The following is a 16,499-nucleotide window of genomic DNA, read 5'->3' on the forward strand; positions in this document are numbered from 1 at the left end:
ACAACACTCTGATCAATTGTTGCCCTCAGGCTGTGCTGGCGTGCTATGACTGAGGAGGGAGTCTAGTTAACACCCAGTGATTCATTGCAGTACAGCATCCATCCACTTGCAGGTTCCCTCAATCAAAGAGAGCAGCCAGAAGCCAGGACAATGTCTAATCACATGACTACAATATTGAGTGTCAGAGACCAACTTTTTAAAAGCAGTGACTTTCTCCTGCATCATATAGCACCAGATTAGACAGCATTAGTGTCTTTGAAACACTAAAAAAAGGATTCTTTTGCCCATTTTTTATTTTAGAAAGCTGGTAATGTGGAAGAAGATCAGGCTGTTCCGCAGAAGCAAGCACAGCTACACTCTTTTATATAATCATGAGGCAAACGAATCATGAGGCTAGGGATAGAGATGGAAAAACAAAGAGTTGCAGAGATGAAAGGACTTTAGGAGTTATAAAAGTATTATTAAATACTTCTGAGAATTAAAAGGGAAAGTTATTTTCAGCTGCTCCAAAGTCATTTAGTGAAGCACACTTTAACTGACTGGAGAAAAAAACTTCAACAGCTACTGTTGAGGTGTGCCTGAGCAAGGCACTTGACCCCTTAACTGCAACAGCACAATCAACAAAGACAGCTGGAGGTACACTGGGTGTCATCTCAATTCCAATGTGTGCAAGTGCTTAAAGAAAAAGCAGGGGAGTGTATAACCCTGCATGTAGGTGAAACATGACATCACAATGATCTCACTTTATACTTGTGAGCTGTGAGCTATAATTTTCATCCCACTCATGCAGTGAAGGACATCAGTGTGTTTCCCTCTCTCCAGCATCACAGTGATCTTTATAATGAGCCCATATACACTATTATTATAGGGATGTCTCGCTGTGAGAGATGCACCTTAAAACAAACAGCAAATGCGTCTATTATAGAGGAAAGAATTATGTTTCTGATGTGCAGGTTCTTCTTGCCTTGCTCTGGGTTTTGTGATACTGCATCATTTAACAAGCGTTCAACTTCTAGAGCAGGGATGTCAAACTCATTGTACATCATGGGCCGGACCAGTGAAACACCCCTTTCTGTCAGTGTGAAGAAGTTTAACTATGCCTTTAATCGCTATCTTGATATAAGAAAAAGAAGTGCACTTTCAACAACGTGTCTCAATTCTTCTACGTGATAAAGAAATGATGCTGCAGTAAATGAAAGAAATCAGTCAGCATGACTCTTTGTGCTAAAATTGTCAGAAATAAATGTGTAAAATTACTGAAAAAGTTCTAGTAGCTCATTTCCCACTGTCCTGTAATTATAAAACAGTTGTTGTTGTTGTTGTTGTTGTTTTTTACTGTGGATCCAATGTAAAAAACAAACAAAAAACAAAACAGACATTTCTTTAGTAAGTGGAAAAGTGTAAACGTTTCTGTCACTTAAATGTTTATCTATTAGGAAAAGTTGTAAAACTTATGAAAGCACAGTTAAAAATCCAAAATGTGCATCCTTCTTCACAACTGGACTCTTTTCTGGGAAGATTCTGGCCCCCGGGCCTTATTTTGGACACCCCTGTTCTAGACCATCTGAGAAAGCACCTCACTACATTTCAAAACCACCACAAAATAATCATGTGTGGCTACAAACATCCTACAGAAGAGCCTCCTATGTCTGCTGGTACAGTGAATCCATCCCAGAGAGAGATGCTGAAGTCTGTTTATCTGTAGTTTATTAACAGAAAATTAATCTGCAACTATTAAAATCTATAAATCATGTTAATTATTACTGAAAAAAATCTGCATCATTATGTGAGGATTTTATGTTCCCTGCCTGAGAGCAAGCTGAATATGTTGAAAACTCTGGAACTGCAATGAAAAATTATAACAAATTTTTAATCGTCATTTGTCGGCATTTCATAGACACAGGGATCACTCAGAGACTCATCAACACACAGAAAGAGATCAACGTTATATTTTTTAGTTTTTCACATTATTTCAGATATTCTAAAAACTTTGTACTAATGCTGTCACAAATGCCTGCCAAACAAGCTGCAATAATAAAATGTTAAATTAAATGTTGCCTTTAATGGTGTGTGCCGCTGTTCGTTAAGCAGCAAGTAAAAATGCAATTAATACTTAGTTGTGACTTTTTCCAGATAGACATTTACAGCTACAAAGCTTTTAAAATCTTTCTAATCATTCTTTAAAGTTATGTGTCACTCCTGATTTGTATCGTTCACAAACACTCGTCTCATCATCGTCATACATTCCTTACATGAGTGTAACTTTGTCATCTGTGCTGCACCAGCCATAGACACACAGTTGAGGTCAGGGAAGCAGGAAGAGTGCATTAAAGTAGTGAACCAGACCCATGGCTGATACCGGGGTCAGTGCAGGACAGTGGCCAGTAGAGGGCATCAGCCGCCTGTATCATTGTTGGGTGGTTCCTCCTTCAAACCAGCATGCCTGCATCCTGAGGGCGTGTTGTTGACTGTGGTGCGCCTGTTGCAGAGTCTTCCTCCAAAGCAGAATGAGTCAGACCTTTCATTGATGTAATTTGTGCCAAAGCTTCATTTACAGTTTACAACAGACACCCTCGTGAGCAATTATATACAGCAAGTTAGAAATTTGTATCTTATACAAAGATGTAAAACAGTAAGTTGATTTCTCCTGACGATGTTTCATTGTATCATCAATTTCTGTGTTTTTTTTAATTTTCACACAATATTCATACACAGTTTTCTCAATTCAGCATTACTTAACTTCTTTTTAAAACTATTTTTAATTCATGATATTGATCACTCTAACTTGACAGTGTGAGTTGTGAAACTGAATTGATGATTTACTAAATTCAGAGAAGACAATAGAATATTTAACTGCATTTGCCATTTGGTAAAAATGTACATAGTTCATGTATCGGCATAGTATATGTATGTTAAAAAAAAGCTATGTGCATTCTCTCTTTGTGAAGAGTGTTTTGCATTGTACATTTCCAAGTGCATACAAATTTCCTGCAGCACTGCAGTATCTCCGTATTATACCGCAGCCCCACGCTCTGTCTGCCTCACTCTCCCTCGCTGGTATCTCCTCTGTAACTCAGCTTAACCTTCTATGTCTTTCTAGGAATCACTTTTTCCTCCCATTTATTTCTCCCTTCTTCCATGTTTTGTCCTATTTGTTTCTCTCAGTCCACAGTTTTTGTTAAAGCTTCCCGCTCAATCTCCAAAACTGCCTTTGATCTCAGTTCATATTTGCTCCAAAACTAACATTTGAAAATATATTTGGTCTCCTTCCACTTCCTCTGACATGATCTGCAATTCAAGCTCAACATTTACTGTCATCACATATAAATGTACATGATTATGAAGAGTCTACTTTCCTTCCTGAAGCTCCTTATTCCTAACAGGGGGAAGCGCTCATGTGCACGTGTGTGTGATAATGAGGGGGAGGTACGGGTGATGGAGGCATGGCCATTGGAAGAGCCTGGCCCTGGGGATGTGAGGAGTGAGACCTGGGCAGGGTGTGTGTGGAGGGATAACCGGTAGGCTGTGGGGGCATCTGGTAGCTTCCTACGGAAGAAGAGCCAGAAGGTGGGCTGCCCGGACCAACCGCTTGGAGGTTGCTTTTTGATGGGGCTGGCGGAGTCTGGTTAAGCTGGATGGAGATGTCGCTGGAGGCCTCAGAGGTGCTGCGTCCACGTTTTGGTGGGGGCCAGGAGGAGTCTGGTTGGAGGAACTGGCCGCTATAGTCGCTGCTCTCAGACAAGCGGGGGCGGTAGAGCGCAGGGTGGGGGCGGTACATCTCTTCTTCTGCATAACGTTTCATGAACAGATAGACTGACATCACACCGGCCCCCTAAAGAGATGAGCGAGATTAGATTATATGTGACAGTGCGTATTTTGTTCAGAGACAACATTTCAAAGAAACAGTAACGAGTAGGTGTGTGGGATGTGATTATAAATGACTAATAAAAGGAGACATGAAGAAGAATGTATAAAATAAATTTAAAGGTAAAACAATAGCCAACAAGGAGTCCGGAGAAAAGAAAAGACGAGGGAAAAATCAGAGGAGACAGTTAGTTTACACTGAATCAGCCACTGCAGCACATTAAGAGCAGGGCCACTGATGACAGGAGAGAGGAAGCTGCAGGACGGGGAGGAGGAAGGAGAGAAGGAAGGGATATGTGAAGATGAGGACTCACGTGAAACTGCACCATGCACGAATTCACACATGAGCACAGCTGTACGGAAACCCTGCTGTTCTGCATCATAACCACTAATACCTCACATTACCTTCAGAATACAGATCATCACACTCAGCAGGGAGTACCTGCACCATACAAACTGTGTTGCACGTGTGCAATCAGACACTCAAGCACACACTATAGCCCCTGTCAGACATCTCTCATATATTACAGCATCAGCTTCATGGTCACTTTTTCTTAATGCTGGCTTGTCAATTTTTAAGCAGCACAAGTTTGAACTACCTCCAGTCACATTACAGGAAAGCAGGCACAATATTACAACTTCACGTGTGTCTTCTGTTACTTTGTGAGCTGTTAAACTCCTAACATGGGGACATTTGGCATGATGCATTTTTGCTATTCTAAATCCACAAGAGACAAGAAAAGTCTTTCTCTTGAAGCCTGTGTGCCAGCGGTGTATCGCAGCTTTCTCTCAGCTGCAGAGATCCTGCTCTTAGTTACACTAGTGGAAACAACAACAAAGTGTTGATAGGACACTTTAAATTGTTGTGTTCAAAAGTGTTGTTATACTTCACAACAGCCAATACTGGCAATGTTTTTCGACAGATGTGAAGCAAACGTAATTGATTAGTGTAGGTGTGTTTCTAGGATATATATATTTTTAAGAGGAATGGCACAATAAGAAGGAGTCATAGAGACTATGGGAAAACATAAATGTCTTTCAAAAATAAGGATTGTGTTGAAAATTTGGTTAGAAGTGATCTTCGAGTCTGTTGTGTTCTGATACACTTTTTTCAATGCTCTTAATATTTTTCTATCTAACATTCACACTCTGATGGATGCATTTGGCCCAACGATAGTTGGCATGCAGATTGGAATTGAACCACCAACCTTCCAATTACTAGGTAACCTGCTTCACCACCTGAGCTACAGCCACCCAAATTTCTACAGTGCATTAGAGTACAAATCACTTTTAAACACATGTTCATAAAATGCTTTAATCAATGCAACTTAAGCACTTTATCTGCTTTATCCAGAATCTTAGAACTGTAGTAGCATGAGGAAACCAATGAAGAGACAGGGAGGACATGCAAACTCCACACAGGGAGTCCCCCGCCCACCACAAGATTCAAACCAACATCTGCTGTGAGGCTGACAGACCTAACCCCTGCACCACCAGCACAATATGTAATATAGACACAATATATTACTAACAACAGAACTGATAATGGTCGAGGTTTGGAAATAATCACTAACAGCTTCTTCTCTTCTGGGAATGCTTTCCACAAGGTTTAGGAGTGTGTTTACAGAAATTTTTGACAATTCTTTCAGAAGGGCATTTGTGACATCAGACACTAACGTTGGATGAGAAGGCCTCGCTCAAGTTTCCCTTCTAATTCATCCCAAAGATGTTCTGTCGGGTTAAGGTCAGGGCTAATCCACGTCTTTATGGACCTTCCTTTATGCACTGGTGCTCAGTCATGTTGGAACAGGACCATTCCGAAAGTGTTCCCACAATGTTGGGAGCATGAAATTGTCTAAAATGTCTTTGTATGCTGAAGCATTAAGATTTCCTATCACTGGAAATAAGGGGCTGAGCCCAGACCTGAACAACAACCCCACACTAGAATCCCCCATAATCCCCTATACTCAAAAACTACTGGTCTCCTGGCAACTGCCAAACCCAGACTCGTCCATCAGATTGCCAGATGGAGAAGAGAAGATTCGTCACTCCAGAGAACACATCTCCACTGCTCTATAGTCCAGTGACAGCGTGCTTTACACTGCTGCATGTGACGCTTTACTTTGTGGTTGGTGATGTAAGACTTGGATGCAGCTGGGTGTCCATAAAAACCCATTCCATGAAGCTCTCTATGCAGTGTTCTCGAGCTAATCTAAAAGAATCAGCATCTGCTGACCCTGCTTTGTGATTTTACGTGGCTTATCACTTCATAGTTAAAATGCTGTCAGTCCCACTCATTTCCACTTTGTTATAAAACCACTAACAGCTGACCGTTAGCCACGAGGAAATTTCACGCTCGCACTTGTAAAGGTGGCATGGAAGTAGCCACAGGTGTACAAAGGAAAGAACACCTGAATTCATTGATTTGGATGGGTGAGTGAATACTTTTGGCAATATAGTGCTTTTGCACACTCTGATACTCTGAGGCAGACACCTAACACAGGAATGGGAATCTGGAGATGCCCCTGATGCAGTGGGAATATTTTAATGAAGCAGTGAGGAAAATATTGTATAAGTGAACCATGTCTGAATGACAAAATGCTGTGCTTTAACAAAAAGATGAAGCAGCCTCACGTTTTCATGTCTGAAAAGGGCCTCTCACGCTCTTTCCCAAATTTTCTAACTAGCACACACAGAGCCTCGACTGACCTCTTTGAGTAAGAAGGAAGAGGCAGCGAAGGCAAAGGACCAGCCGTAGTGGTAATTGAAGAACTGCTCAGGCTCTCTGGGACGGTTCATCACCTCGTCATTAATACTGGAGATGTAGAGCACCAGCCCCACCACCAGACTGAGACCTGCACACAGCACATTAACAATGACACTGAGCGTAAGAAAGAAAGTCACATACAAAAGTGATCCAGACAGCCACACCAATGTGTGCAGAGTGAAAGAGAAAGATGGGGAGGGGCCACGCCAGCTAATTAGCTTTCAAAATACTTACGCTGATAGAGAAATGGAAAAGACACCAGAGAGACAGACGAGAAATTTCATATCAGTTATTCACAAAGACCTTTGAACATTTTTCCTTTTACAATGAAAACAGTCTTTTTAAAAAATAAGATTCTTTTTGCAAAAAATAAAATAAAAAGAAATAAAATAGAGCGTAGTGTCCCTGTGGATTACTTTCAGCGGCAAATGATTTTAACATGCAGTTAACATGTAACTAGGTTCAGGATTCAAAAGCACTTTTGTGACAATTTGATTTAAAAAGGATATATCAGGATATATCAACGTAACCTGTCACACCACCTTTGAGTTTTTCCAGGTTTAACCACAACACCAGTGTTTCTATAACCAAGTGCTTAACACACCTTTAACCACCTCAAACATAATCCTGTAAAAAAGTTTCAAATCCTTTAGTTTTTATGATGTGAGGATTGCAACACATTACAAGGAAAGCCACATTCTTTTTAATATATGAGTGGATGAATGAACATGCTGGCATACTGTATGTCATTCATATCCTCATCAGGCAAATAAATAAATACATAATAATAAATCTTCATTATAAAAATGTCTTATTATGTTAGCACAACTTAATTAATAACTTAATTCACTAAGACAGACTGGCAGCATGTCAGGGTATGAAAGGTGGGAAAATGAATTACTGGGAGGAAAATTATAATTTAAGTATTATAAGGTTCTCTAATAATGACTGCTGTTTCTGATTAGGAGTATGTAAGGATATTTCTCTTTATTAAACAGTTAACAGTTACTTGCTATTTATCTTAAGGCAGAAGAAGAAGAAACCCTGAAAAAAACCCACTTAAAATGTAACAAAAGAAAGAGAATAATTCTGCTCCTCTAACATAGCATGCTAATTAAAGTCATGCAGTCAGAATTGATGCAGCATGCTGTGAAAACTTGAATATGTTATAGTGAAAAATTCAGTATATTAACTGTACTGGAAACAGAAGTGCCTTTCAAACGTGAACGGATGATCTGGAATCAGCCAGAAGCATCCCATACAACATTTAAACCTCTCTTTTCCAGGAACACTTACCTGCCCTCCACCTTACTTTGGCTATGTTAAAATTATGAGATGCAACATATGGCCAACATCACAGAATCAATATTCAAAGACAGCATCATGCTGTAAGCAGCGAATATGAATATTTCACCGCAACATTCAAGTGCACTACAGGGCTGTCAAGTGCTTATGCCCTCTACGTGAATGGCCTGGTTTCGTTGTTGACTTAAATTTGAAACGCGTGGGAAATGCAGAAACCGTGCTGCTGTCAATCCTGCAGCAGAAGAACATCTTTATCTGAGTTAATGCCTGAAAATCCAAAGGAACACACAGGCACGTGCACAGTCAGAGGCAGGAAAAGAAGAAGTGTTGAGTGTGAGACAAAGGGGAAGCAAACATGAAGGTAAATGGTGCAAGGAGGCGTGCAGCTCATCTGCGGTGTGTTTGTTGGGGGAAGAGATAAACAGAAAAAGAGAGGGAGGGAAAGCGAGTAACAGAGAGAGCGGGAGAGCCTCTAACCAAGATTAAACATCTGTGGCCCCATGCTGTTTTTTATTTCCTGCGCTGAATACTGTTATGTTAACCAGAACAGGGTGCCATTGCACCCAGCCTGCCAATACAAACTACAATATTTACCAGACTACAGCGTCAGAGATGCCAGTGGAACATCCTTCCGCACACACCACTGCAGCAACAATGACTCAGAAATAATATCCTTTGAATGAAGGGGTGAGGAAAGGAATAGGAGGAAGGAGAGGGGCTGGGGAGGGAGGGTTGAGAGGGGTGTGTAGTAGGGAAGGCAGGAGGAAGGCACAGAGAGGCTTAGTGCAGCAGAGTATGTAAGCAATTTGATACACTTGCACCTTATTATCACCCTATTATCAAAATAAGGCATAAAGTAAAACACTGTGACACTCCAGCAGAGGCTATAAACATTATGTAACCTTCATTACATAACATTTATTACCTCGTATACTCCGAAATGGCATGTCGAAGTCATCATATCAGACTCTGCGTGATACCCCTCTGAGCTCTGCAGTCATGCTTCCTCCTCAAAAGTGTGTGTTAGGAGAAAGAACCGCCAGAGAACACAAGCTCCAATGTGGCCACTGACGATCAGGCTGAGCACCAGAAACGGGAGCATTACCGCCATCTGCTGTTCAACAAGACCGGCTGCACTAATGAAGAAAATGCTGCTGAAAAACCTGCTTAAGCTGCTTAAGAAATATTCAAAGGTTTTTGCAATTTTTTTTAACACTCTTTTAAAAATATGCCACTAAAATATGGAGGAAGAGCTACTCCTAATTAACAAGTTAATGAAGTTTATACGAGACAAAGTCAAATGAAAAACCCAGCGGGAACATTCAAAGCAAATCCATTGACCTTTTCTATTGACACTCCCCACACCTGCATCACAGACCAGAAATAGAGCTGTGATGGAGTGTCTGCATGTGTGACACAGGACACACCAGGACGCTGTAATCAATCACAGAGTGAGGGAGCAGTAACAGCAGGACATGAGTAATGGGTCCCACCTGAGAGGATGAAGAAGATGCCGGACACAAAGGCCAGGATGGTGCGCTGAGGTCGGATGTGTCCGATGTTACTGATGACGAAGGCAGTGAAGACAAAGAGCAGCGACACCATCGGGAAGGGCGTGGCCGTACGCACCATCTCTGGAGGAAGGAGAGGTCACAGTGTTAAATGCACGTTTTAGGATGTGACCTTAAACTGGGGAGAGAGGAGATGATAATCTTGGCCTTAAAAGAGTTAAATGACATCATTTTTTATGTCTTGCATGTTTCATAAGACTTATGTCTCATCCTAGATGAATTGAGCATGAATTGAATAAACTTTTTTTTTTTTTACAATGGGGTCACGTCTACGAGGAAAGTCCTATAAAACTTGTAAAACACAAACATTTCTACTTGGAGACAACAGGAATTTGTCATTTCCCCCCCTCTAATTCCTTGTAACTTTCTTCTTTCTGACTTCTGACAACAATATATAAATAAATGGCATTACAGCAATTGCAGATATACAAAAATATAATCACTCACTCTCTACAACCCAGACAGACCACTGAGGTCACCAGGCTCAAATGTTTTACGTTTTCAGAGTCAGATCTCAGTCCACACAGGGTGCTTTCAGTTAGTGTGGATACATTGTCTGTGCGTACATTCAAAAACAGACTCAAAACCTTTTTATTAACACAGTCCTACACTTAATACGTGCTATATAAATAAAATTTGTAGTGGAATATCTAATAGATTATGGAGTTAAATCTACTGCAATCTGAAGGGTTTAACACAAAACATATTATACCTCATGCAAAGTCTTTACCATGAAAAAATAAAACCTTTGAATCACTGGATGAATAATTTTTCTAAATTCAACATCTTTGGATTTCTTTTTCTCAAACTTGTCAACTTACAGAACCTGCTGATGAATTTTAACACTGATGAACTGCTGCACTCAAACATCAGTACCCTCAAACAGTCAGCAGGGGGACACCGCCGCAGGCTCTCACACAGTAGATGAAGTGTAATGCCGCTGCTTTGTTTTACTCACTCAGGATGTTCGCAGTGTTTTCAGTGGTGATCTCTATATCGGGCTCGGTGAAATACTCTGACGCAACACATCTCCCATTTTCTGATCCTGTGAGCAACCACAAAAGGTGGAAAATGTTGGGGTTGGTCAAGGATCAAAGTCAGTGGTGCATGAAGAAACACACTAAAATCAAAAGAGCATGTGGGTCTCTGCAGTCCTGCTCACAGGTAACGATCATGTTTTGTGACAGCTATGATTCCAAAGGCCGGAAGGTTGCTAGCTGTCTTTTCTCTGATTTCTGCTCTCTCACTCTGCTGCTCTTTCTGTGTGTTTGTCACTGCGTGATGATCAAATATGAATTCAGTCATTCTTTGCATATATGTATATACATGTGCTGTATCTTCCTACCAGCCACAAAGCAAACTCTCCAGAGGCCTGAATGGAGCGCCATCTTCACCTCCTGGCTCTGGTTCTGCTGTAGGATGATTCCCTCCACCATTATGAGCCAATAGTCCGTGGACACAGCCACCCCGACCAGCAACAGTCCGCAGGCGCCGAACACTGTGGACAGGATGGTTAACGCACGGCTGCTACACGTACTCATCTGGAAGGCAGGATGAGAGAGGCACATCAAAACCACAGACAGAAATATAGGTAGATATGGAAGGGCTCACTAAGGGGAGGTCATTAGAGACGGGAAACTCTGAGACAGACATGTGACACGCTCACATGGGGAAAAAGAGCTACAGGCTATCCTCCTGTCCTGCCTTGTTATTGCTAAAGAAGAGTTAGTGACACATTCACTGGCAACCAATCCTGTTTAAGGTTAGAGAGGAGCCAACAAAACGAATGATGAATTCACAAATAAAATTATGAAAGGACTAAAAAAAAAAAGAAGCAGAAAAACAGATACACAGATTAGGAAGGAGAGTTGAGGTCTTACGTGACTCACACATGGTCTTTCTGTGACTTAATTCTGGTTGACCGGGAAAGACTTGAACATGCTGTCTGTATAGATTCAAGAGTTTCTGTGTCTGTGTAGCCTCTGCTTAATTTGGAACCTTGTTCAGTGTCATCAGCTTCATAAGTAATGGAGGCATGCGAAACACAGAGAAGGCTGATGCTTACTGTAAATTGTTATAGCTATATTGTGAGGTTTATTACAATAATGAAGATGACTTGTCAGCCTGAGAGTTTGAATATTTTCCTTTGATTTGTATTCACTGCAGTGTTTGCAAAAGTGGAGGACATCAGGCTGACGTTCCTTTCACTTTTCAAAATCTTATACTTGCCCCCCTTTGCTTTTCCTGCTAAAAATCTCTTTAAATCCAGATGAAGGAAGAGAAGAGAGAACAGCTTTCAGGTACTATGATGCACAACATGCCTAACGAGCTTAATGAGCCTAATGAGCAGACGTGAGTGTCTGCCAGACGGTCTTCACCCTGGTTTTTCCCTTACCTTATTAACACAGGTTTTTTGAGCTGCATAGTGTGTGGTGATCACCTGCAGACACTCCCACTGATTAATCATGGTGTTTGCATTTCTTTACACATTTCCCTATGTATGATCATATAATCTTTAAACATTCTTAACACTCCTTAGAAAAATATGTTTCTCTAGCTTTAGACGCCTAATTAGGTCCAACTGTCAACATTTGAAATCACTTAGATGCTGGAGACGTGTCTGGAATGACTTGCATTTATCAGCAGCTGCACACTTTTTTAGTTTGTGGTTTTCACATTCTTGCAGTGTGTGCAGCAATTAAGGTGAAATAAATAAAACCTGACAGTGTAATAGAAGCATTAAATAAGCACTGCAATCTGACATAAGCCACTAAAAACTACTTTAGTGTCCTAGTGCTTACTAAGGAAACATCATTTTTCAGGGCTGTGTTCATCGAAACTGTGGGCTATAGGTAGAATAAGTAATCCATCCATCCATCCATCCTCTTCTGCTTATCCAATTCAGTGTCGTGGGGCTGCCATTGTGGGAGAGGCAGGGTACACCCTGGACAGGTCACAGAAAACCATTCCACCTATTTATAATCACTAATTAACCCAACCCCACTAACTGCATGCTTTTGAACTGTGGAAGGAAGCCAGAGAGAACATGCAAACTCCACACAGAAAGGCCCTGGCCCAGATGGTGGATTTGAACCCAGTACCTTCTTGCTGTGAGGCAACAGTGCTAACCATTGCGCTCTAGAATTAAGTAGCCACTTTAAAATATAACCCTTAGCTTGCTTGAGACCAGAGTCGATTTTCACCACACCAGGGATGGTTTTTCACCCTTACCATCCATCCATCCATTCGCTTCCGCTTATCCTTTTCAGGGTCGCAGGGGGTGCTGGAGCCAATCCCAGCTGTCATAGGGCGAGAGGCGGGGTACACCCTGACAGGTCGCCAGTCTGTCGCAGGGCTAACACACAAGGACAGACAACCATTCACACCTAGTGGCAATTTGGATTATCCAATGAACCTATCCCCACAAACTGCATGTCTTTGGACGGTGGGAGGAAGCCGGAGTACCCGGAGGGAACCCACGCAGACACTGGGAGAACATGCAAACTCCACACAGAAAGACCCCGGCCTGATGGTGGAATTGAACTCAGGACCTTCTTGCGGTGCGGCAACAGTGCTAACCACCGTGCCACCGTGCTGCCCCTTTTTCGCCCTTACACCATCTAATTTTGGTAAACATGTAGCAACTCATTTGGGTAGGTTCTCAGTCATCCAGGTCATGGCAATCTAAGGAGCTTGGAAAGAAAGCAAAAGAACTTCTTTAAACAACAACTCAAGCTTCAACCTCTTGTTCTTTCAGTAGAGGACGGGAGTGGAATCATCCATGTTCTTCAGCTGATGTAACACGTTGCTTTAAGGTTTGAAAAATGTGCGCTTGAGCCTTTCCTCAGCATATCACTGCTGCTCTGAGCTCTTATTTGAACTCACACTACACTGTTTCACGGTCATTAATAAAAATCTCCAGTTTCTTGCATCACCCCCTGTAAATCCTGACCCCCTTTTTGCTGCACAGAAACTGCAAATCAATTATTCACACCTATTAAACATACGACAATACAACTGCATAAAATAATGACTTAAAAAAGTAACGCTCAGGGTCGCAAATTAATTTAACAGCGTGGGCCATTTATCGTGCACCTCCGACGGCTGTGACAACAGAAACTTTAATGTCAAATAATGACTAAAACATGAGAACCACTTTATTATTCTGCTCTCTCTTTGTATGACAAACCTTTGAGTCTTTGAGAAGTCTGGTTACAAAAAAAAGTAGTCTACTGGGGAACAAACTCTTAAAGATCAAGCCTGGTCTCGTCTTATCTGGACACCCATTGTGGGAGATGTGACCACTAAGTTCCCTCGGTTTCTATGCAGCAGCAGGGATGAATAGAGTTTCTTTTGTGCGCTAGGCACAATAATGATGTGTAAGAACAGAACTGGGTGATGGTAGAGGGTACACATTAGAGAAATAGTCTGAGAAATGACAAGTTTGGGCATCTGAAAGGATGAAAGAAGCAGATGAAGTAAGGATTGCATTACTAATGGGGCAGACAGAAGTGAGGAACCACAACCACAAAAAGTCCAGTCAGACAAACACATGAAAGATGGAAAGCCACTGAGATTAAAAGGAAAACTTACAAGATACATAAAGGGCAGGATACAAATTGGCACTGTCATCTGCCACACAAGGGAACAACTGAGGATTTGCATGGGCTTAAGCTGCACATGAGTTTCCTGCTGCCCTGGTCTTAACTTTCCTTATTTAACTGGGGGGTCTAAATCACACGGCAGGCCAATTTCAGCTCCCGCTGCCACAGTAACAGTCGACTGGTGCTGAAAAGTTTAAGTTAAAGAGTTCAAGGCAGGGTCACCGTGAACTCAAAAACTCCGTGAAATGACACAGCATGATTGGAGGGATAGACCGATGAGGTATAAAGATAAGATCAGAGGGCACAGAGGAGTGGGCTCACGAAGAAATAATCACACTTCCCAACTTGTTGGAGGAAATGCCAGAGTGGTCAGAAACGAGTGTGAATCAAAGTGGAGTTGCAAAATTGCACAAACGAGTTGATGTGCCCGAGTTGCTCTCCTAGGCTTGTTCAGCACCATGGACAGCACCCTGTTTTCAGACTTGTTCAGCACCACGGACAGCACCCTGTTTTTGAGCACAAAGTCATAGAAACACACTGAAATCCAAGAACAACAACAAAAATACGACCTGCTGGCTCGTAAGAGATTGGGATTAAAAATTAAAAGCACTGATTTATTGTGCCAGAAATCTTCTAAAGGGCTGCTGTGGCTTTTGAAGAAATAAGCACTCAGACTTAAGATTGGGTTTGAGTTTGAAAAAAAGAGCAAAGGAGAAAAAAAAATCAGTTTCCTGTTAGATTTGTGATAACAATCCCATTTTAGTGCTCTGACACAGCCCCTCAGCTCCTTCATCCTGAAAGCAATGAGCCAATTGAATTGGTTAGATAGGAGCCACAAGGGGGACAAAAGGTTTAATTCACTCCAATCTGTCACAATCTGCAGACTGACATCACCTGTAAGCCTCTCAGGAAAGAGACACCAAGAAAGAAAGAGGCAGTGATGGAAAAGAGGACAGGATGTGAAAGAAACAACCCAGCTTAAATAAAACGAAAGCAAAAGCAGCAGAAAGAAGAGAAGATGGGGACGAACTACGTGTGGAGAGATCTTTTAAAGACAGGCACAGAAGGAGTGTATCGAGAAGATATAGGTTAACACGAGAAAAGACCTTGGCCCAAAAAATGGAAGGAGTACTCGACATGGACGCGCACGACGGGAGTGCGCGTACCCCGAATTAAAAGGTGTGCACTGGTTGTCAGCCCTGGAGAAATCAATGAAACCACTCATTAGGAAATAAAAGACTTCACGGGAACTAAACGTGGATACCATGACTCAGTAGAAGGTTTTGCTCGTGGTTTCTGCGCAGACACACTCTGACAATCCACTCGCATCATTTCTTTCTCTTTTTTTCACGGTGCAAAGCGGATAGATAAACACTGCCACTATACTCTCACGTACCCGCAAAAGAACACCCTAGTACTGAGTGAGGCAGTCACACGAGCATCTATACGGGTTTGTTTAGCCCCCCACCCCCGCAGCTGTCACACGCACTCACACGCGGAGTTTTGAGATGATAAACACAGAGCAGGGAACATGTGAGCGACTCACGTTGAAAAACCGGAATGGGTAAAATAAATAGAGCTGCTCAACGACTTAGCTGTCAGGTAAGAACATTTTTTGCCCCCCACCACCACCTCGCGTGCGCTCTCACTGGAGCACGAGCGGCTATCTTTACGCTAACACGACTTATGAATTCAGCTCTTTTTCACAGCTGTCACACAGGCACGTACATTTTAAGTCGGGTTAAAAAGACGAAACAAAACGGGGAGTCATGATTATAATTCCTACGAAAAGACGCATAAATGCAGGTATTCAATGAGAGGGGGAAATACTCACCGTGCCACGAGAGTCGTGCGCACACGTCAGTAAGCCAAGAAACCTCACACCAGGGAGGCTTGCTGGGGTTTTGTCTCTCCTCTCACTCTCTTCTCTCCTTTTCCCCCTTTCCTCCTTACTCTCTCTCTCTCTCCCTGTCTTCTTCTCTCCTCTGTGTGTTTTCCCTTAAGCCCCCTTACCCATCCTCTAAAATTCCTCACTCTCTCTTTCACTCCGTCTGTCCCAGGCACTGCGGTGGATCGGTTCAGGAAGCTACTTTGGTTACCAAAGAGACATACTGTAGCGGGAGCAGGGGGGTAAAAGTGTCGAAGGGAGAGAGAGTGAGAGAGAAAGAGAGAGAGTATATGTGAGTATGTGTGTGTGAGAGAGAGAGGTGGAGTGGAGTGATGTCATATCGCACTTCACTGTATAAACTGTTGTATAGTAATACTCACTCATCCTTTTTAACATCAATTTTTCTGGGTGTGTTGTCACATTTAAAGAAAATAATATAGGCTTTTTTTTAAAATACTTGCTTTTGTACTCACTCTTTAAAACTCTTTGAAACTGTCCCA

General features: G+C 42.0%; 1 protein-coding gene across 1 annotated transcript; it reads right to left on the reverse strand.

Moving 5' to 3' along the window:
- Positions 1-1,883: 1,883 nt before the first annotated feature.
- On the reverse strand, positions 1,884-16,064 carry cacng7b (calcium channel, voltage-dependent, gamma subunit 7b). Its single transcript, XM_005731987.1, has 6 exons — positions 15,946-16,064; positions 10,853-11,048; positions 10,466-10,552; positions 9,430-9,570; positions 6,574-6,719; positions 1,884-3,832 (listed from the first exon to the last, which is right to left on the reverse strand). Exons 2-6 carry the CDS (start codon positions 11,046-11,048, stop codon positions 3,377-3,379), a joined length of 1,026 nt encoding a protein of 341 aa, XP_005732044.1. The 5' UTR covers positions 15,946-16,064; the 3' UTR covers positions 1,884-3,376.
- Positions 16,065-16,499: the final 435 nt, after the last annotated feature.

This window comes from Pundamilia nyererei, unplaced genomic scaffold (genome assembly GCF_000239375.1).
Source record: "Pundamilia nyererei isolate P.nyererei 1_Seehausen unplaced genomic scaffold, PunNye1.0 scaffold00045, whole genome shotgun sequence".
Lineage (NCBI taxonomy): Eukaryota > Metazoa > Chordata > Actinopteri > Cichliformes > Cichlidae > Pundamilia > Pundamilia nyererei.

What these genes read in the sequence shown, in the direction of transcription:
- cacng7b (XM_005731987.1), bottom strand. Translation starts at nt 11,048, where the DNA reads ATGAGTACGTGTAGCAGCCGTGCGTTAACCATCCTGTCCACAGTGTTC. An exon ending in GAGAGTTTGCTTTGTGGCTG is followed by an intron (nt 10,553 to 10,852) that starts GTAGGAAGATAC and finishes GGTTGCTCACAG; the next exon opens with GATCAGAAAATGGGAGATGT. An exon ending in AAACACTGCGAACATCCTGA is followed by an intron (nt 9,571 to 10,465) that starts GTGAGTAAAACA and finishes TCCTTCCTCCAG; the next exon opens with AGATGGTGCGTACGGCCACG.